Genomic DNA, 22,287 nt, shown 5'->3' with positions numbered 1-22,287 from the left:
GATACACAAGACAAGCTAAGGATAACGGGAACCTGACAACTTGCAAATAGAAAGAAAACATACCTTGCTCAGGCACCTCCCTGGTGGGGAATGTGCCTTTAAATATCTTGAGGTTCCCAGCAATAAGCCAGGGAAGACTTTTGGAGTGCACATGCTGCCCCTTTAAGAAACAGGGAGTGTGCGCGTGCCCTATGAGCCATTCTTGGAGGCCTGCATAGCGTGCACAAGTCCTCGGAAACAGACAGAGCTAGGAGCGGAGCATAAGCAGGAAGATGATAGCAGCAGCAGGAGGAACATGTGGGTGTTCATTTGTGGAGCAGAAAAGCTGCGGCGGTGAGTGCGTTGGCGTACCTGCCGAAGGGAAAAGGCAGGACAGTGGAGGAATGCTGGTATTACACGACCCCCTGCTTACGACCCCTTTTCACCAGACGTGAAGGAGATTTCTTTGGTTCCAAGACATCCTCAGAATTGATAGGTGTAGGATCGGATGGTGGAAGGAGTAGACCAGACGGCCATTGCTTGAGTGACTTGTTCCAAGCACATGAATGGCAGATGGAAGTGGATTCCAGAGTAATCATTTTGGTGGGCTCAAGAACATGTTGGAGTTCTTTCTTCCTCTTGTCGAAGACCTCCACATCAGAGCAACAGACAGGGAGCAGGACTGGAAGGCAAATGTTGCTCTAGAAGACCGGGATGGGTGAGAACTGACCAGACACCCCTTATGGCAATAGTGACCACACCGAAGTACCTTCCCGGATTTCCAGTCAAGAATGAGTTCCTGAGTACGGACTAAGGTAGACCCAGGAGGAGTGGGCAACACAGGTTGGGAAGCATCCGGAAGATCTTCTCCGAATGTAAAGTTCCTACTCATAGGTTCACTTGCTCAGAAACAAAGAATATGGTTCAGACAAGAGTTTTACATAGACAGACAACACTGTCACTGGTTTTTGAGGTGTTGGATGGAAATCTAGTACCAGTGCACCACAGCCTTTTGCATGAAGTTTCCAGACGATCCGGAATCTAGGATAGGCCATCTCAATGAACCGGGTAACTCCATACAATACAAAGAAAGTCAGTGGGAAAAGGAATTGGCCCAGGGTAGCCTCTTCTACAGACCTTAGGCTAGAAAGTCCCAACCTCATGGGACATGAATAGATGAAGTGTTCTTTCTGCACTTTCGTAGAAAAAGCTTGACAATGTTCTTATTGTTGCTCAGTCATCTTGACCTGCATCAGTTCAGTAGCAGTTGCAAGACCTGGAGATTGGGAAACCAGCAGCCTGTGGAGGGATGCAGCCAGGCACATTAGTTTCTTTTTGCATGCCATCTCACTGGACCGATCTTGGAACCAGAGATCAACTCGGCTACCCAAGGAAATTAGATCATCCAGCGTAACAGGAATATCATGATCCACCTGTTCATCCTTTTATCCTCCCGGCAGACCTTCTCAAAAGGCAGCTACCAGAGCATCATCATTCCATCCAAGTTTAGAGGAAAGGGTGCGGAAATTAACTGCATTCTGACCCACAGTCTGATTAACTTGACACTACCGCATGAGGGAGGGTGGTTCAAAAGTAATACAACTCGGCTCATCAAAGACCTTGTGGAAATCTTCCAAGAAGATTTAGATGTTCAAGGAAACAGGGTTTCCCGTCTCACACAAGGGGTTGACCCAGTGTAGTGTAAACATAAAATGGATATTTCATGTCCATACATTATGTTAAGCTAGGATAAATCAGCATTGATGGTCATACTGATACTGACAGACAATGTGTTCATTGTGGAAAACCTTGTGATTCATTTAACCCAATTATCTGCTGTAGACTTATGTGATTCTTGAGAGCCTTCATAGAATCATAAAATGGTAGAGTTGGAAGGAACCTCAAGGGCCATCGGGTCTAACCCCCTTTTGTAGACCACTGTTAAGTTTCCTCTCACCCTTCTCTTTTGCAAACTAAACATTCCTAGTTTTTTTTAGCTGTTCTTTATATGACATGGTTTTCAGACCTCGTACCATCTTGGTTGCTCTTCTCTAGACTTGCTCCAATATATCGATGTCTTTCTTGAATTGGGGCACCCAGAGCTGTACACAGTATTCCAGGAGTGGTCTTACCAGGGCAGAGTATAGGGGAATAATTACCTCTCTTGATCTAAATTCAATACTTGTCTTGATACATCCCAGAATTTTGTTGACTTTTTTTAGTTGCAGCACCACACTGTTGTCTCATGGGATCTACAACTGCTTATCAATAAATTAGAATATCATCAAAAAGTTAATTTATTTCAGTTATTCAATACAAAAAGTGAAATGCATATATTATAGAGTCATTACACACAGAGTGATCTATTTTAAGTGTTTATTTCTGTTAATATTGATGATTATGACTTACAGCCAATGAAAACCCAAACATCAGTATCTCAGAAAATTAGAATAATTAGCAGAAAACACTTGCAAAAGCTTCCTAAGTGGCCCCTTAGTCTGATTCAGTAGGCTACACAATCATGAGGAAGACTGCTGACTTGACAGATGTCCAAAAGGCAGTCATTGATACACTCCACAACGAGGGTAAGCCACAAAAAGTCATTGCTAAAGAAGCTGGCTGTTCACAGAGTGCTGTATCCAAGCATATTAACCCCTTAACGACCGCGGGCAGTAAAATTACGTCCTAAATGTCATAATGTTACTGCCCGCGGTCTGCCGGCAGCATCATGCTGCGATCAGCGCACATCTCAGCTGATTTTCACAGCTGAGATGTGTGCCTGCTAGGCACGAGCAGAATCGTTATCTGCTCGTGCCGATTAACCCCTTAAATGGCGCTGTCAATACGTGACAGCGCCATTATAAGCGCGGTCACGATAAACTTTTACTTACCGCCCGATACCGGAAGTCACGTGATGCGATCACATGACTTTCGATAGTTGTCATGGTAGCACAGGGTCATGTGATGGCTCCTGTACTACATATGACTTGCTTTCACTTTCGCTGTGCCGCTGGCACAGCGAAAGTGAAAGCAAGTCATCTGCTGTTTACAGCTGTGTAGCTGTGATCGGCAGATAGTGCAGAGCGATCGGAATGCTGATCCCAATAGCCCCCTAGGGGGACTAGTAAATGAAAAAAAAAGTTTTAAAAAATTTAAAAAAAACAAAAAAACCTAAAAGTTCAAATCACCCCCCATTCGCCCCATTGAAAATTAAAGGGTTAAAAAAATTAAAAAATATACACACTTTTCGTATCGCCGCGTTCAGAAACGCCCGTACTATCAAAATGTAAAATCAATTAATCTGGTCAGTATACGGCGTAGCGGTAAAAAATTCCAAACGCCAAAACGACTTTTTTTGTCGCCACAACTTTTGCGCAAAATGCAATAAGAGGCGATCAAAACGTAGCATCTGCGCGAAAATGGTACCGTTAAAGACGTCAGCTCGAGACGCAAAAAATAAGCCGTCACTGAGCCATAGATCCCGAAAAATGAGAACGCTACGGGTCACGGAATAAGGCGTAAAACGTGCGCCACTTTTTTCGGACAAACTTCCGATTTTTTTTTAACCTTTTATATAAAAGTAAACCTATACATGTTTGGTGTCTACAAACTCGCACTGACCTGAGGCATCACACCCACACATCAGTTTTACCATATAGCAAACACAGTGAATAAAATATCTCAAAAACCATAGTGCTATCACACTTTTTTTGCAATTTTTCTGCATTTGGAATTTTTTTGCCGTTTTCCAGTACACTATATGGTAAAACTGATCATTTCATTTAAAAGTACAGCTCGTTACTCAAAAAAATGAGCCCTCACATGACCATATTGACTGAAAAATAAAAAAGTTACGTCTCTCAGAAAAAGAATGGCAAAAAAAAAATGGAAAGCGAAAAATCGGCCGGTCGTGAAGGGGTTAATAGAAGGAAAAAGTGTAGTAGAAAAAGGTGCACAAGCAACCGGGATAACTGCAGCCTTGAAAGGATTGTTAAGAAAAGGCCATTCAAAAATTTGGGTGAAATTCACCAAGGAGTTGACTGATGCTCTAGTTAGTGCTTCAAAAGCCACCACACACAGATATATCAAGGACATGGGCTACAAGTGTCAAATTCCATGTGTCAAGCCACTCATGACCAATAGACAATGCCAGAAGCGTCTGGGCCAAGAAGAAAAAGAGCCTGACTGCTCTAAGTGGTCCAAGGTTATGTTTTCAGATGAAAGCAAATTTTGCATTTCATTTGGAAATCAAGGTGCTAGAGTCTGGAGGAAGAGTGGAGAGGCCACAACCCAAGCTGCTGGAGATCTAGGGTGAAGTCTCCACAATCAGTGATGGTTTGGGGAGCCATGTCATCTGCTGGTGTAGCTCCACTGTGTTTTATCAAGACCAAAGTCAGCGCAGCCGTCTACCAGGAAATTTTAGAGCACTTCATGCTTCCCTCTGTCAACAAGCTTTTTGTAGATGGAAATTTCATCTTCCAGCAGGACTTGGCACCTGTTCACACTGCCACAAGTACCCATACCTGGTTTACTAACCACAGTGTCACTGTGCTTGATTGGTCAGCAAACTCGCCTGACCTAAACCCCATAGAGAATCTATGAGAGACACCAGAGCCAACAATACAGGCGAGCTGAAGGCGGCTATCAAAGCAACCTGGGCTTCCATAACACCTCAGCAGTGCTACAGGCTGATCGCCTCCATGCCATGTTGCATTGATGCAGTAATTCATGCAAAAGGAGCCCTGACCAAGTATTGAGGCATTTGCTGTACAGACTTTTCAGTAGGCGCCAACATTTCTGAGATCAAAAACCAGGTGACAGATTTGCTTTAATTGAATAGCTCCTGACATTCTTATGTCTTCCAGAGGCACAGTTTTGCAAACTTTTTGTCACTAAATTTTGTCACCCGAGAAAACAAAAGATTTATGTCCCAGTAAATGTGTTATCTTTTCTATCCAACATATTATAAATATTGCATTAAAGTAATCATAAAAACTTACATCTCGTATATGTACAGGTCTGGCCTCCAAAATCTTTCTTTTGCCAAGTAAAGATAAGAAATACCACAATAGTCATGTGGCTGCCAATTTATAAACTGATTTTTCCAACCCTACAATACAATAAAAATCAATGTTAATATAGTACATTAACCCCTTCACCATTGACAATTTTCCGTTGTTTTGGGGTTTTTTTTCGTTTTTTTCTCCCCTTCTTCCAAGAGCCATAACTTTTTTATTTTTCCATCAATATAGCCATACAAGGGCTTGATTTTGCGAGATGAATTGTACTTTTGAATGTGCATTCATTCTGTCTCATATTGTACTGGAAAACGGGAATAAAATTTCAAGTGAAATTGCAAAAAAAGTGAAATTCCATGATTGTCTTGGGTTTTCTTTATTTACCAGGTTCACTATATATGTCTATATTCACTATACCAAAGATGTATAGTTTTACTTTTATCGAAGTGGTGAAAAAAAATCTGAAGTTTGTAAAAAAAAAAAAAGAATTACGCTTTTGTCGCCGTTTTCCGAGAACCATTCATTTTTCGAGATCTGTGAGTTTATATTTTGAGTCTTGAGCTGATATTTTTAATTATGGCATTCTTGGGAGGGTGCGATGTTTTTATCGCCTGTTATTACATTTTAATGCAATGTTGCGCCAAACAAAAAATGTAATTCTGGCGTTTTCATTTTTTTTCTTGGTATTTAGCAATCAGATTAAATGATTTGATATTTTGATAGAACAGGCATTTCTGAACGCGGCAATACCAAATATGTGTATTTTTTATTGTTTTATTTTCAACGGGGCAAAAGAGGGGTGATTTGAACTTTTTAGGAGTTTTATTGTCATGATTTTTAAAACTTTTTTTTACATTTTTTATTGAATTTAATAGTCCCCTGTCTGATCACTTCTGCTAATCAGAGTTATGCTTCAGCACCGCTCTGTACAGCAGAAATGCTGCTCCCCTGTGAGTGTCGGCGCTCTGCTGGTTCTCACAGGATGTAAGTCATGACAGCAACAGGGGTCATCATCTGATCCCACTACTCTGGGGTCAGATATATCTGCAGCAAAACCACTACTTATCATAATTAATTGGACACTAGAAAAACACCTACACAATTCAGCAAAGATTGACCAAAAATGCTATGTTCCAGTGGACTCAACTGACTGCTCCTCAAAATCTGCCACCAAGTGAAGGTCGAGAGACCCCTTTAGAACATTTCTTGTTTTGTATGATCCTGGGCATATTGGTCTTAAACAAAACGGTGATCATGCACTGCGCATGCGCGCTCACGCCGACGATCCTCTATGCTTCTGAAGGCATCTAAACACTGGCACTGAAAAGTTAAGAACATAAAATCTCCCGTCGGACACGTGGGCGGGTAAAATGACATCACTGAGGATTTCCTCTTACCACGTCATTGTGATTGCCGGAAGTAGATAGTATGGAATCACGGCCGGTTAACGTGCACGTGCGAATTAGCGTGCCTATTCCTACACCTGCCAGTATGGTATATAGGATTGTAGGACACACAATCTCACATTGCCACCCAAGGAAGCCCTATGCGAAATGCACGTCGGGGCCCATGGTCGTCATCCTCTCTCTCCCCTAAGCAGGACAAAATGGGTGAGTGACACTGTGCTCAATGACTGAGCGCTTTCTGCACTAGCATTACATCTTAGTTATACACTAGACATTCTATTAAATTATTAGTGGGTATCTTTATAGGATACTTGGTTTTTAGCTTGATCTGGTTGGAGTGCCTGTTGTGACCAGCTTCTGCCATTTAATCACCTTAAAGGGATACATGTATAGTAATATCTGGTGGACACTGTTAACCTACATGGCAATATAAGAGGTTATATTGGTGGATTTCATGATGAAGAAGTGGGGAGACACTTCGAAACGCGTTGAATAAAACCACCTTAATTCAGTTTGCTTGGATTTATGTCATATCTTCAGCAGCGCAGTAACATTTCCACATCAACTTTATTTCTGATCACCTTTAGAGCATTGGAAGATCCTTGTAAGATTGAAGGATTGGGTATGTTGGGCTTCAATGTTCCCAACAAAAATGCTGCCACCAGACGCATCTCGCTATTAACATCAGTGCAGGATCATCATACAAATACTGGGGATATCTAAATTTAGGAATGAATTTGTGCTTTGTGCTTTTACACTCCTACTTATTTTGTACTTTTCTTCAAATGTTATAACTTTGAAATTCACAGTCAAATGGTACAATAAAAGAGTGAATATTGTACAAATGGCTCTTACCATCATTAACTCAACAATTGTAGTTAGAGTCTTTTCTCTTGTATCCTAAAAAAGAAAAGATGTTATTAGTTTATTTAGCAAAGCTCAGCTCTGTTTACACTGATTTAATGACTTGTGTCAAGAGATGGGCAAACCAGCAGACTTAAAGGGAATTAAAGGGACTTAAAGGGACTTAAAGGGAATCTGTCACAAAGTTTTTGCCACCTAATCTGAGAGCAGCATAATGTAGAGACAGTGACCCTGATTTCAGCAATGTGTCACTTACTGAGCTGTTTGCTGTCATTTTTATAAAATCAATGTTTTCTCTACTGCAGATCTAGCAGTTATACAGAGCTCATGAATATGCCGAACTTCCTGCAGCACGCCAAGTAGTCCTGTAATGATAATCTACTGCTTATTTAAGCAGCTAAGTAAGTGACATCGCTTGAAATCAGGATCTCTGCCCCTACGTTATGGTGCTCTCAGATTAGGTATTAAAAACCTGGTGACAGATTCCCTTTTAAAAAAATGTCTGGTTTGGCACCGGATTTGAACCTGATTTATGAGCATGGACGCCGAACCCCATATACACTGGAGATCAAAATTAGAGAACAACACACAATTTCCTAAATGTTGTGGTCGTTGTGTAGTTGTGCGACGCAACAGCCTACGGGCTGCTCGGATCCGGATCCGCAGTGGCTCGAGGGGTCTCTGGACCCAAGGCGGGGTCGCGCGGCTGCTCGAAATGAAAAAAGGGGAAAAGATATTTACCAAAGGGGGTGAAAGGATTGGATAGTGTTCATGACGCCACCCACGGGTCGTGGTAAAGCGGGATACCACCACCACTGCTGAGTTTGAGAGGGAGCGCCCGGGAGCTATGGGATGGCAGCTTGTGATGTTAACCCCTCTGTGGGCAGGGGGATGGTTGGCTGGGGACCCGTCGGGAGTAGAGGGGCACAACATACTCACACAGTCCAGAGATGCTGACACAGACATCGGGTAAACCAAAGTCCTGAATGCCTTGCGGCCTTTGGGCGAGCATGCTGGGTCCGTGCCCTTTTGGCGTTGCTGGTTGGTCTGAAACCTTGTCCCTTGGCACTGTGTTTACTCTGTGTGGATCCCTTTTGCCTGAAACTACTTGGGTCCCACTCACCTGCGTGGCTAGCAGGGTGAGCTTGCTCTCAGGGTTCCCGCTTGGGATTTTCTGGACAGATTTGGGAAGTCCTATCCCCCTCGTTGCACTACTACCCCGATTTTGGAGCGGGTGGAGAACGGTTCGTGAAGATTCCGTCCTCGTCGGGTGAATTACTGGGCTGCATAAAGCTCCTTCCCAGGCTAGGGTCCGCGTCCCCCGTCATGCCCTGGCCCCTGCTTGGTTGTAGCACAAGGCAGCTGGTCTGTCCTCCATGGCAGTACCGTGTCTCCTGTCACTACCCCCTGCGACCGGGGTTCCAGCTCCTTCCAGGCCAGGCTAACGTCTGGCACCTGGGATGGGTACAGGTCCGCAGCGTTACATTTTCCTGTCACGGCTCACTGACACTTCCTACTACTACTGACACTTCTGGCCATCCTTCTTCCATCCCCACATCTGGGTGGCTCTATTCCCCTCAGGCCACCCAATGGGTGTCTGGTGGGTGTGGTGCAGAGTGTTCCTCAGGATTTGTGTATACCTGTTCTTAGCAACACCAAAGGGACAGGACCCGTAACCAAGGAGGAGCGGGTACCATGCAGAAGGGCAGGTTGCACGGCACCCTTGTGATGACCTGATACGCCAGGGCATCACATTCCCCCTTGGTTAAACGTAGTTCATCCGCGATCCCCCACCCAAACAACCTGTTTCCCCTGGAAACCTAAATGGGTCCTTGGCCGGGTTAAGGTCCCGGGATGTGTCAGACGACTCTTGTGGGCATAGGAGGTGCAATTATGTACAAGACACAAGTTTGTGTTGGTCACGCCAGTCCTGTGACCGTGGTCCATTTTTACTTAATTATTATGAAGTCCCTGAAAAAGTCAACAAAGTCCATGTACCGGTCGTACACTTGTAGCAAATCTAGAAGAAAATCAGGTTACTTTCCTGTTTAATTAAAACCTTTTCATTAAAGTACTCATTTTCTAGCAGTGTCTATATGGAAAACAACAAACTGAAAAATAACAAACGAAAACACCAATACCTAACAGTTCTATGGCATCGTTAACCTTTTTGCAGTGTTAGTATTTTTTTTTTCTTTAATAATAGATGGTCGGGTCTCGCAGCCACGCCTCTTTGCGGCTGCGTGCTACATACCCTTCCTCATACATCACATGCTTGGTCACCTCCAGGGCATACCAGCCCCATTCCCCTCAGTGTCGAGTATAAGTGACCATTTCTTCAGGTTCCAGATTACGTGCAGGGTGCTTCCAAGGAAAGTGCGGGGACACGTTCCGCCATGATGCAAACACCCCTGCTGTGAGGCCTGCTTCACAGATAAAACCCCATCCCTGCTTGGGGTCAAAACGACCCACAAGACCACGACACCGTGGGCCTTTAACTCGTGAAGCAGTGCTCCTCACCTGCTCCTTCTCTGCCCTGTTGCGGGCAGCAAGCTCCCGTCAATGCTGCTCTCTGGTGACGATCTACTGCTGTAATTCTTGGCTGTGTCGCTCCCAGTAGGGGGCGTCGGCGTCCGGCCTCAGCTCCCTAACTGGCTTGAACTGGACTCGTGCAGCCCCAACAGCCATCGGGATGCCGCGCGGTAGTGGAACCATAGCTTGAAGGTCCCACTCCTGCCACCGTATGTAGAAAGACCGACTGCTACGCAGCCGGGGTTGCAGGGTCCAGTTGCTCCGCCTCTGAGGACATGCCCGGTGATGCGGCCGGGTCTCGTCTGGCCGGGGTCCGGGTGACCTCTGACGTGACTGGGCTGATGGTAGACATTGGGGCTGCTGCTGGAGCTCCATATAAGAATACTGCAGGTTCTGCTACCGGGATGGATGATGGCAGCTCGGCGTCTGCCGAGGAAAGGGTAGAAGGCGGTGGAGTGGTTGCCGCAAACAGGGGCGGACCGGATCCCTCAGCCGCCATGGCCGAATTAAGGTAATCAACAGGGACTGGGTAACCGCTTACCCTTTCTTCACGTGGGATTTCAATCTCACGGGCTCACAGCGCCACCGCCAGGCTCCTCATCTCTTCCCTCCAGTGATTCAGTATGAACAGGAACTGCATCCGCATTCTCCTGCACAGCTGCTCGGTCTCTTCTTCAATCCAAGTCGTGGTCCTGGGATATAATACAGCCACTGGTGAAATTAATCAAATATCAAAAACAGCAGAATCTAAAATTTAACTTTTAATAATAGTTTCTCTAAAAAAAGGAAAGGAGAACCTTGCCTTTAATAAAATGATGCCACGTGAAGTACTGTGTAGCCCTTATAAACTGCAGGAGGGCCCATACACCTTATCATATAGCATAAACAAACAAACACAAAGGCTGGTTAAATATGACAGCCGAAACAGGAGCAAAATGATTGAATTGGTATAAGCAAAACTCCAGACCTCAGGGTCGTCTCACCCTGGTGCTGCCTGCCTACAATATTGTACCAAACCACATCCTCATATACCTGGTAAAAGGGGAAAGGTATACCACCACCTGTAAAGGTGTTGGAACAATCAATTAATGCCCAATGGTTCAAATCAAATCGACAAAGCTTCAGGGTTAATAGTATACTCAAATCCCCACTGTATCTTTGTCTGATTAGTAAAAAATGGAACGATCTCACCCGTGTTGGTGTATCTTATTTCCATACAGACAGTTTGCCACCATCAACGGCGTATCCACGGACCCTTCCACTTTGGATCCGGGATCCCTTCCAAAGTAACAAGAACTGTCCTTATCCCCAATCCTCCTTCTCCCGACGCGTTTCCTATATGCTATTCTTCAGGGGAGTCTATATAATGAGATGCAGGTTTTAATGAAAAAACCTCAAATGGGTTCACTATAAAAGAGAAAAACGGGATAATGAGTGGGAGTCATAATTATAAAACCCCTATATGCATCCAATCTTTAGAGAAAACAAAGAAAGGCAAGCGACTTACCAGATGGTAACAGCTAGAATCCTCTCCGCTGTACACCTCTGTCAATAACCACCCGGTTTAAATGGTCGCCGCTTACCCGCCGGCGTCTGACGTCACTTCCGTTGATGCGTCCACCGCTTCCGCTCCATACAATGGAACGCAGCGGTGGAACGCAAGTCCCACAGGAAGTCGCGTCATAACCGCCCGGCGCACCCATGACACCTTCAAGGTAGGAAGTATGAGTGGGACGTAGACGCGCCCATCTGGCCCGCCCCTTCGCCGCATATGGACAGCGCACTATTCGCGCATGCGCTAAATCCATTTAAACGGACATTTTTTGGTCATCTGCTCTTTTGACATATAGCGGACAGCGGGGCTAGGGTCCAAAAATACCAGATGATATGCACAAGTTTCCAAACCCAGGAAATCGTCCAAAACAAACACACAAAACTAGATCTCAAGCACAGCTGCTCGGTCTCTTCTTCAATCCAAGTCGTGGTCCCGGGAACAGCACGTTCCGGTGACCAGCTCCGCTCCACCATCTTGCCTCTGCGTTGTCCAGGAACAGTATGGCAGAGTCCTGGCGTCCTTGCTTCTCTTCCGCTTTCGCTACATTCAGGCACGCCCCCTCCTTTTTCTCCCAGCACTCTTTTGCGCGCTGTGTCCCTCTGGGAACTTCCGGTTCCTGTTTCAGGTTGAGGACAAAGGGCCTGGTTTTGGCTTTGCGCGCTTTCTGAGGAAGATGGCGTTTTTGGAGCGAAAAACAACGGAAAAATGGCGGACGTTGCGGGAAAAAGGATTTGGACTCCCAGACTTCACTTTTCAAGGCGTATGTTACCCAGGTTAGTGGGTCCGGCTCGCATCCTGTTCATGACACCAAGATTTTCGAGGTGTGCCGCCCCACGACAGCCGACGGGCTGCTCGGATCCGCAGTGGCTCGAGGGGTCTCCGTACCCGAGGCGGGGTCGGGCGGCCGCTCGAAATGAAAAAGGGGAAAAAATATTTACCAAAGGGGGTGAAAGAATTGGATAGTGTTCGTGACGCCACCCACGGGTCGTGGTAAAGTGGGATACCACCTCTGAGTTTGAGAGGGAGTGCCTGGGAGCGATGGGATGGCAGCTTGTGATGTTAACCCCTCCGTGGGAAGGGGGATGGTGTCCCACGGCTCGGTGATGGTTGGCTGGGGACCCGTCGGGAGTAGAGGGGCACAACGTACTCACACAGTCAAGAGATGCTGACACAGACACCGAGTAAACCAAAATCCTGAATGCCTTGTGACCTTTGGGCGAGCACGCTGGGTCCGTGCCCTTTTGGCATTGCTGGTTGGTCTGAAGCTTTGTCCCTTGGCACTGTGTTTACTCTGTGTGGATCCCTTTTGCCTGAAACTACTCGGGTCCCACTCACTTGAATGGCTAGCAGGGTGAGCTTGCTCTCAGGGTTCCCGCTTGGTATTTTCTGGACGGATTTGGGAAGTCCTATCCCCCTTGTTGTGCTAGTACCCCGATTATGGTGTGGGTGGAGAACGGTTCATAAAGATTCCGTCCTCGTCGGGTGAATTACTGGGCTGCATAAAGCTCCTTCCCAGCCTAGGGTCCGCGTACCCCGTCGTGCCCTGGCCCCTGCCCGGTTGTAGCACAAGGCAGCCGGTCTGTCCTCCATGGCAGTACCGTGTCTCCTGTCACTACCCCCTGCGACCGGGGTTCCAGCTCCTTCCAGGCCAGGCTAACGTCTGGCACCTGGGACGGGTACAGGAGCCCAGCTCCGCAGCGTTACCTTTTCCTGTCACAGCTTACTGACACTTCCTACTACTACTGACACTTCTGGCCCTCCTTCTTCCATCCCCTCATCTGAGTGGCCCTATTCCCCTCAGGCCGCCCAATGGGTGTCTGGTAGGTGTGGTGCAGAGTGTTCCTCAGGATTTGTGTATACCTGTTCTTAGCAACACCAAAGGGACAGGACTTGTAACCAAGGAGGAGCAGGTACCATGCAGAAGGGCAGGTTGCACAGCACTCTTGTGATGACCTGATAGGGCAGGGCGTCACATAGTCCTATGTGATTATATCCTAACATGAGATGAAACTCGCAGTATGCTGCATATTTTGACAGCACGATTTCAGGGGTTCACAGGCACGGGTGGATCACGGATCCACCTGCGCCTGCAAAGCACACGTCTGCTGTTCAAATCAGCAGACATGTGCGGAGATCACTACCAGCTAACCACAGCAGCCGGCTGTAATCACCCCTTCATGATTTAGGACATACCATTACATCCTAGGTCGTGAAGGGGTTAATTTGGCTTTTTTATGTTTCCTTTTGAGTAATGGCTTCTTCCAGGCAGAGTGGCTTTTCAGCCCATGTTGATTCAGTGCTTGTTTCACTGTGGATCTTACACAATCTTACCAGCTTCTGGCAGCATCTTCACAAGGTCTTTTTGCTTTTGTTTTTTGTTGATTTGCACATGTCTGCCCAAAGCAAGTTCATCTCCTGTACACAGAATCTGTCTCCTTCCTGAGCAGTATAATGGCTGGACATTCCAATCTTGTTTCTACTTGCATATAGTTTTTGTACAGATGAATGAGGCACCTTCAGTTATCTGGAAATTGCACTCAATGATGAACCAGACTTGTGCAAGTCCACAATTCTCTCCTGAGATGTTGGCTGATTTTGTTTTTTACTTTCCCGTGATGCAACACAAAGAAGAAGTGTGTTTCAGGTGTGCATTATAAACCTATCAGAAGCTTCTCAAGACATGACATCATCATATGGGCAGTCCCATATTGTTTAAAGGCATAGTACTCTTAATGTATGTGTGACGCCCTGGACTAGCCAGGTAGTCACAGGTAGGCCCTTGCACAACACCTGTCCCCTAAAAAGGTGTCATCAGCCAACCTTAAAACTCTAGTCACCTCCCTCCGGGTTTGATGGACACACCAGGGGGCGTGCCCAGGCGGTTGGACATGCCCACCGAGGAGTTCACAGGCCCTGAGGCAGGAAAAACAAGTTAGATAGTCTTGTAGTGGAGTGGAGTGAAGTTCAAGTGCAGAGGCAGACCTGTGCCCAGGTCTGCCGGAGTTTAACAACAGGTGTCTGGGTCGGAGCCCAGCCATCTCTGGCTAGGAGGCAGACGGTGGCCTCAGCCTGCAGGAGCCGGGAAGACGGCTCAGTGGAACTGTAAGGGACCGGGACAGGGTAGTGGCCCGCCGGTACCGAACCGGTGAACCGACTGGAAACCGGAGCACAAAGGGAGGTACTCAGACCCTGAAACAAGGTCCAGAAACTACTGGACTGAGTTAATTAACTGATTGAGGTCTGGACTTTAGGTCCTTTCCCACCCAAGTCCCGATTGAAGACAACAGTCCACCGAGGGGGATAAAAAGCCACCGCTCAGGCATAGAGATCCCACGGGCCAGCGTCTGCGAGCAACGGGCTCTCACGACATCCACAAAGCCGGGGAGTGGACTCCCGTCGCTGAAGCGCGGGAAGTCTACAGCTACACAACAAGGTGCAGGAAAAAGGCGGAGACCATGTAAAATAGTGAGTTTATGGAGATTTGATTCATAAACTTGAATATACATGTATTCATAAAATATGTGTATTTCGCCATCCCCTTTAAGAGTGAGTTTGTGAGCTGGAAATACTGACCAAGAGTTTGAAATGGTAGAACCAAAGTCATCTGCTAGTTGTTCGTCAAAGTTGTCAAAGAAGAGCTATATTCTGTTTGGAATGTTGGGCTAAGAACTGAAATAGCTATGAGAAACTTCTTTCTGTTACTCTAAGGTCAAAGTTCAGCGAGCCTCAAAGGAATTATAAATAAGTTGAAGTAGGTTTTGTTACAAGTCTCTACTGCGCAAGTACACTTATTTCGCGGGTAAAACGTACCACGTGACATGACATAATGCTGAACTAAAATAAGGATAGTTACTTTTTGTAATACCATGTAAAGAGATAAGGACAATCAGGAGGAGGGGTTTGGGTTATAAAAGCAGACTAGACTTCAAAGGAAGAAGAAGGAGGGAGAGGCAGAAGGTGACAGGAGAAAGACGGACTCACCAACCCGACCAGACCATCTACAGACAGAGAGACGGCTTACACACACTACAGCGATGTAAGATAAATGAACTGTTATTTTTTCTCTCTGCTTACCTGTCTATCCATCTATTAACTCAAGCCAAGACAGTTATTTTTCTCTAATGACTGTAACCTCAAACTCTTAATCTGAATAAATCTATAATATGTTTTTGCACCAATTCTCGCTCCAATCATTATATACTGGCTTTGCAGTTGTCGCCTTAAACCGGTTATTTAACATTGGCGAGCATCAGCCTGAATGATTGATAGGCACAGCTGTTTTCTGTGCGAGGTGATTTTTTTCACGCTGCCTATTCACAGCGATTAGGACTCTTTTTTTTTTTTTTCTCACGTCATTCCCTGCCCTTTGTCCGAGAAGGGGGGGTCAGTGCAGTAAAACTTTCTGTCCAAGTGCTGCAGGCAAAGACGATACACTGTGTCCACATCAGAACCTAAGAGAGGTTTAACGTGACAAAGCTGCACGGAGGTCGTATGTGTCAAAGCCATTCCAGGACCATCCATCCATAAGACGGTTGGAGCCATTCGAGGACCATCCATCCAAAGACGGTTGGAGCCATTCGAGGACAAGCATCACATATTGGTGAGACATGGATTTTATTCATGGTTATTCTAATAACTGTCATGTAGAGTATTCTTTTGACCATACACATAGTGACGCACAGTTATGGTCAAATCTGTACCGGCAATGTGAACTTGAGAATACTAAGTTAGATAAGAAGTTTTTTACTGTGAATCGATTACAGAAAAAGATACAGAATGTATTGGGTATGGTATACACTTACAACTCCATGGTGGGTGGGGCACAGCCATATGCACACACTATCTGCATGGTGACTGACACACCCATTACAACAGACACGCCCAATACAACAGACACACACGTCACAGATGCAGAAACAACAGATTGTCCAAATTGTTCGATATTAGCAGAACATATCGAACATCTGGAGGATCAGTTGGAAACAAGAGCAGATTTAATATCAAAACTACGGAAAGATATTAAATATGTATCTGTTAATACGAGACAGAACAAGACAGATGCTTCCCAGTCACCTGCATCAGGTTCAGGTTCAGACGTACCGGACGGGCTGAATACGGCCGGGGACGAGACTCTGAATGAGGAGGAACTTCGGAAAAAGAAGTTACATGATAAGGCCGCCCGTCTTAACATTAAAATCCATGACCAATTAATGAAAATCATTAAAGACATACCCAAATATGATGATAAAATGGACGCCTTCCATAATGCGGACATTTTTGAGTCACATTCCGATAAATATAATCTAACAAATGAACAGAGAAACAAGATTTTCAGGGTATGGCTTCCCTCCCACATGGCAAAAAGGTTACAAGCAACACCTAGGACTGACGAACACAATGACCTGATCCATGACACAAAGGAAGATAGGCTGAGACAGTTAATTCTCTTTACCACAGGAGAGTCTACCCCAACAGTCGAATTGTTAGAAAACCTTAAGACACACATACAGGAGGATCCATTTGTCTTCTTAGTCAAATTCGAACAAGGATATCGTTTGATACTGGAAATCGGATCTGATCAAGAACCGCCTTCCATGATCAAGGCCTTTGTTAAAAAGTTTAAATATTTGGACCCTGCTTCATTCGAAATAGCTTCTAGATTGGAAAGTCTACAAGAGGCCACGTCATTTATTGATAGAATACGTAGACGAATGAAGCAAAATCAGGTAAAATCAAAAATAGCCATGATAGAAGGGACCACTGACACATTAGTATCCCAGGAAAAACAGATCAAAAACAACAAAAGACCGGTGTTGAATTCTAAAAACAAGAATTCAGGGGGGGGTAACAGAAAGAGCACAATTCACTGCTTTTTCTGCGGCCTACCCGGACACCTGAAGTGGGAATGCAAGAAATTCCTGAGGGCGGGAGTTGAGGAAAGGCTGGGTAAGGAAAATGGACTGATGCCAAACACATCCAGTGCACCTCCCCCATCTTCAGCACCTCCACCTTCATATGCACCCACTCATACTGACAACAGAAATAACCAATCACCATATACGCCCACTCATACTGACAACAGAAATAACCAATCACCATATGCACCTCTGACCAGACAGATAAGGGAAATGACCATACAGGGATTGGATGGAAGAGGTAAGACACCTGCTGCTCTTCTCCCTTCTCCATCCTCCTGACTAGCAAAGCCGGTCCCCAGGCTACATCCACTGGAATTTGTTACTCGAGTTTCAATGGATAGCTGTGGTCGACCATTTTTAAAGGTAAATCTTGAAGGTCAGGAAGTAACATTTCTCCTTGATACAGGTGCGCAATTGAGTGTCACAAATGTTGATTTACATTTAAAGCCAGATTCCCCTGTATGTACAATTGTTGGTTTCAGTGGTAAAAATGGAACAAAGGTGACATTAGCGCAGGATGTTTCTTTGGAAATACCTGGTTTTTTGAAAACGAAAATGGATATTTGGTGTTGTCAGGATACTGAGAATATAATTGGCACTGATTTTATGGAAAAGCATGGCTGGATTATTGATTTGGGTAACAAAACAGTTTGGAAAGACTCTAACGGTTGTAAGGCGGTAGTTATTGATCCAAATGAGTATAGTCATGTCGGGACCATTTGTTTGACCGATGTAGTGTCAGCAGATCATTTGTGGCCTGAAACTGGTGATGATGAAGTATTGACTGAGTTAGTACGGCGGTTTCCTTCTTTATGGGCTCAGTACAGGAATGAGGTTGGAACAATGAAGGATGTTGTTGTCAAAATTGAAGGCCGAGACCCACCTCCACAGCGTCAGTATAAGTTGCCTCCGGAGTCAGTTGCTCCGATGTCTAAGATTATACAGGAATTGTTGGCTCAAGGTGTGATACGTAAGGCAAATTCTGTCTGTAACAATCCATTGTGGTGTGTTCTGAAAAGCGATGGTAGCTATCGGATGTTGTTGGACTTGAGGATGTTCAATAAGTATACTCCCAATGTTGCACCGATTGTAGCTGATACACATGACATGATGTCAAGATTGGATGCTAAGGCAAGGTACTTCTCAGTATTGGATATCAGTAATGGTTTTTTCAGTATACCGATTGAGCAAAGTTGCCAATATAGATTTGCATTCAACCACCTCGATCAGCAATTTGTATGCTGTCGTCTTCCTCAGGGGGCAAGTATGTCGCCAAGCATTTTTCATCAGGCGCTAGCGAACGTTTTGTCGAAATTTTCTCGTCCGGAATGTTTATTGCAATATGTGGACGATATCTTGTTGAGTACGGAGGATGAGAATTTGCATATTTCTCTACTGGCAGAATTGTTTGAGCTGCTGCATGATGCAGGTTTAAAACTGAATACCAAAAAGGTCAAGCTGATGCAGACTGAGGTCAGGTTTTTAGGAGTTCTGCTAAGTCCAGGTACACGGCGACCCCTACAGGACAGAATAGAGGCAATTGCATCTCTTCCAATTCCAACATCACACAAGGCACTAAGACATTTTTTAGGACTTGTAAATTACTCAAGGGATTTCATTGAAAATTTTGCTGACAAAGCCAGACCTTTGTATGATCTTTTAAAAGGTGACAATGATGATTATTTTGGTCCCTGGTGTGTCGAACAGGAAAAAGCCTTCACACAATTGAAACATGATCTACAACACGCACCTGCGTTAAGTATGGTGGAAAAGAACGCACCTTTTGCGCTACAAGCACACACTTCAGAGACAAGCATCTCTGTGGTTTTGCTGCAGCTGCAAGGGGGGGAATGGAGAATCTTGGGGTACTTCTCTAAGCTTCTCTCACCTGTTGAGAGGGGGTTTGAGGTGTGCGCAAGACACCTGGTGGGAGTGTATTTTACGATAAAAATCACTCAACACATCATCGGGTTCCAAAAGGTTATTCTCCAAACGCCACATTCCACACTGAAACTTCTCTTTGAGAAAAACATCCCAGGTGTGTCAAATCAGAGATTTGCCCATTGGTTGCTCTCATTGTCTCCAAATCAAATTGAGGTAGATTATAAGGCCAAGTATGTTCTTCCTCAATTGATGCAGTATGAAGGACAAACCCATGATTGCATAGAAACGTTCCATGAACCAAGTCCATCTCTCTTCAGACGACAGTCGGAAGATGCAGATGAACCTGTGTTTGTAGACGGTTCTAGATTTTTTCTGGAAGGACACTATCACACAGGATATGGAATTTTCTATTCCAAGCGAGGACAAGTGGTAAAACACAAGTTACCGAGTCATTTCTCAGCTCAAAGGGCAGAGATAGAAGCGGTAAGAATGGTCCTACAGCTGAATGAAGCTGATGATCAAACTCCAATGGTAATCTACAGTGATAGCTCCTATGTTGTCAGATCCCTAACCGATTACCTGCCTGTTTGGGAAAGGAGAGGCTATGTGGACTCATCCAACAAAGCCTTGCTGCACCGCGAAACGCTAGAATCAATTTTTGAGATGGCATCTAGGGCCCCAAATAGATTTGCTATAGTGAAAGTCGCTGCACATCAAAGATCTGATGATGAGTTATCTGTAGGAAATGCAACCGCAGATGCTCTAGCCAAAGAAGCTGCCCTGACAGGAGAGGAAGTGTTTGACTCTGAACCTTCTGAGATGTCAGCGGTTCAAAGAGCAGACACGTACATACCTTCATTTGCAGAAGAACAGAGAAAAGATCCTTCTCTTGTTACTTCTCTGGATGATCCAAAGCCTCCTTTCATCTGTGAAAATGGGGTTTTGTGTCACAGTTCAAATGGAGAATTGCGTCCAGTTGTACCAAAACATCTACAGGTAGAATTCACTCGATACAACCATGAGAGTTTAGGTCACTTGGGACAACAGAAATTGTTAGTCATTCTTAAGGAGAAATTTTATTGGGAAAAAATGGACGAAACAGTTCAAAGTGTTGTACTAGCATGTCTCATTTGTGCCCAAATAAATCCAAGACCTAAAGGACAGAAGCCACCACTTCTACGAATCGCACCTGCAGATGGTCCATGGTCTACACTGCAGATAGACTATATTGGTCCTTTACCCTCAGGTAAACATGGTCTCAGGTATGCATTGATTGTGGTAGATGTGTTCTCAAAATGGGTAGAAATATTACCTGTTAGGAAAGATGATGCTTTGCCCACAGCAAGGGAATTGGTACAACATGTCTTTTGTACTTGGGGGATCCCAAGGATGATTACCTCCGATCGAGGTAGCCACTTCACAGGTAAAATCATGCAAACTGCTTGTGCTATTCTAGGGGCGCGACAACAATTTCATGTCCCCTATCATCCACAATCTGCGGGAATTGTGGAAAGAATGAATAGGACAATCAAGTCCAGAATTGCAAAGATGCTTTTGGACAAAGGTAACACTTGGGTTGACAAGGTACCTTTCATACTCATGAGTATAAGAGGTTCAATCTCTTCTATAACTCAATTCACTCCGTTTGAGTTGATGACGGGAAGAAAAATGCCATTGTGGTTTCCACATGAGCCATTTTTATCCACACCACAAAAAGATGCTATCTCAAGGTCCCAATGGTTGAGATCGCTACAGGAGAACCTGAAAGCGATTCTGCCATATGCGGCATCGAGAATGCAGAAAATGGAGCCACCCTATGAGTCCAAATTCAAGAAAGGTGCTCTAGTGATGATCAAAACCTTTCGCAAGAGTGGTCCATGGGAGTGTAATTGGGAAGGTCCTTTTGAAGTCCTTGAGACTATGGGACAAGTCATGATTCTTGTGCACCGAGTGTCAAATGTGGTAAAAAAGACCCGGAAAACACAAAAAGTGTGGGTTCACATTGACCAGTGCAAAATATTTGTGACAAAATAATGATACTGCATTTCTTTCCAGGAAGAAATGGATTCCGATAAGAACTGGAATAAGGAACCTAAAGACTTTGAAGGAAAGATGACATCAAGCCTCCTGGAGAAAGAACATCTTCCCAAGCTCAAGACAAGCTTCTACGTGATGGGATCTACGTTCCTGCTGCTTTGCTTTATTTTCGTCATTGTTTACATGTTACATCAAGGAACAATCGTCAATGATGTGAATGAACGGACTAGAGAGATTCAACATTCTCGAAGACCAAGAGGATCAGATACACGGAACTTACTGACAGAGAACATCACGGATGATTCTGTGGAGATAACAGGAAATATCTGCATGGGATATGGAACAAAATGTTGCATTGAATTACATTTCATACACGACACAGACATAATATTACATGCGATTGCAGGACCTAAAACTAGATTCACACAATTACAAGGAGAATATGTACACAATAATAAAACGGGTACATGGGAATGTTCTCCTACAGATGTACTATACTGGAACATAGAGATCAGAGGTGATGAACCTGCTGTATGGTCCGGTGATATTACAAATGACATGATTGCAAGGGGAAAGTTTGGAAGATCCAAAACAGAAATTTTGTTAAAAACTCAGGTTTTTGGGAAAATTCTGGATCCTTCTTTACTCTCCATTACAGAAGGAGATAAAGATTGGGTCAAAACATGGAATTTCCAGATAACACGGGAACCTGTGCAAGTTCAGGTATCTGTAGTGTTTACCGTTACTAACACTATAGTTCCGGAAATAAGGGTTTCACCACAGACAGTACATAACAAAGTAAATACATTACCCATAATGTTAAAATGTAACACAAGGTTGAAATTGCCTTCTGAGTCTTTGTTGACATGGACCAAAAATTCATCATTTTTGGGAAGTTTTTTAAACAGTCCAACTAATGTCATTCACAGAGGTCAGATTGGTAATATCAGATGGATGGATGATAATTTCATTTTTTCCATAGAGAATCCATCTTCCAGGGACTCTGGAATTTACCAGTGTTGCGTTGAAACAAAGACACATTACAGACATTGTAAAGACGTTAGTGTGAATATTTGGTCAGCAGCGGATAGTGC

At 44.7% G+C, this 22,287-nt stretch overlaps 1 protein-coding gene across 8 annotated transcripts in view; it reads right to left on the bottom strand.

Annotated features, from left to right (window-relative positions):
• The window catches only part of LOC142254635 (5-hydroxytryptamine receptor 3A-like), a 99,700-nt gene that overhangs the window by 47,200 nt on the left and 30,213 nt on the right, over window positions 1-22,287 (bottom strand). For 3 of the 8 annotated variants that reach the window (XM_075325795.1, XM_075325796.1, XM_075325797.1), the window contains 4 exons: window positions 10,341-10,491; window positions 8,207-9,287; window positions 7,259-7,303; window positions 4,980-5,089 (listed from right to left, as the gene is read on the bottom strand). In XM_075325795.1, the coding sequence (XP_075181910.1) occupies window positions 4,980-5,089; window positions 7,259-7,303; window positions 8,207-8,233 (182 nt within the window). In that variant the 5' untranslated portion in view covers window positions 8,234-9,287; window positions 10,341-10,491. Of the gene's footprint in view, window positions 1-4,979; window positions 5,090-7,258; window positions 7,304-8,206; window positions 9,288-10,340; window positions 10,492-16,586; window positions 16,658-22,287 lie in introns of all 8 variants that reach the window. The other 5 variants (XM_075325792.1, XM_075325793.1, XM_075325799.1 and 2 more) reach the window with 3 other exon arrangements.

Source organism: Anomaloglossus baeobatrachus, chromosome 10 (genome assembly GCF_048569485.1).
Source record: "Anomaloglossus baeobatrachus isolate aAnoBae1 chromosome 10, aAnoBae1.hap1, whole genome shotgun sequence".
Classification (NCBI taxonomy): Eukaryota; Metazoa; Chordata; class Amphibia; order Anura; family Aromobatidae; genus Anomaloglossus; species Anomaloglossus baeobatrachus.
The sequence above is the reverse complement of the archived record's forward strand: the minus strand, read 5'-3'. Positions and strand labels throughout refer to the sequence as shown.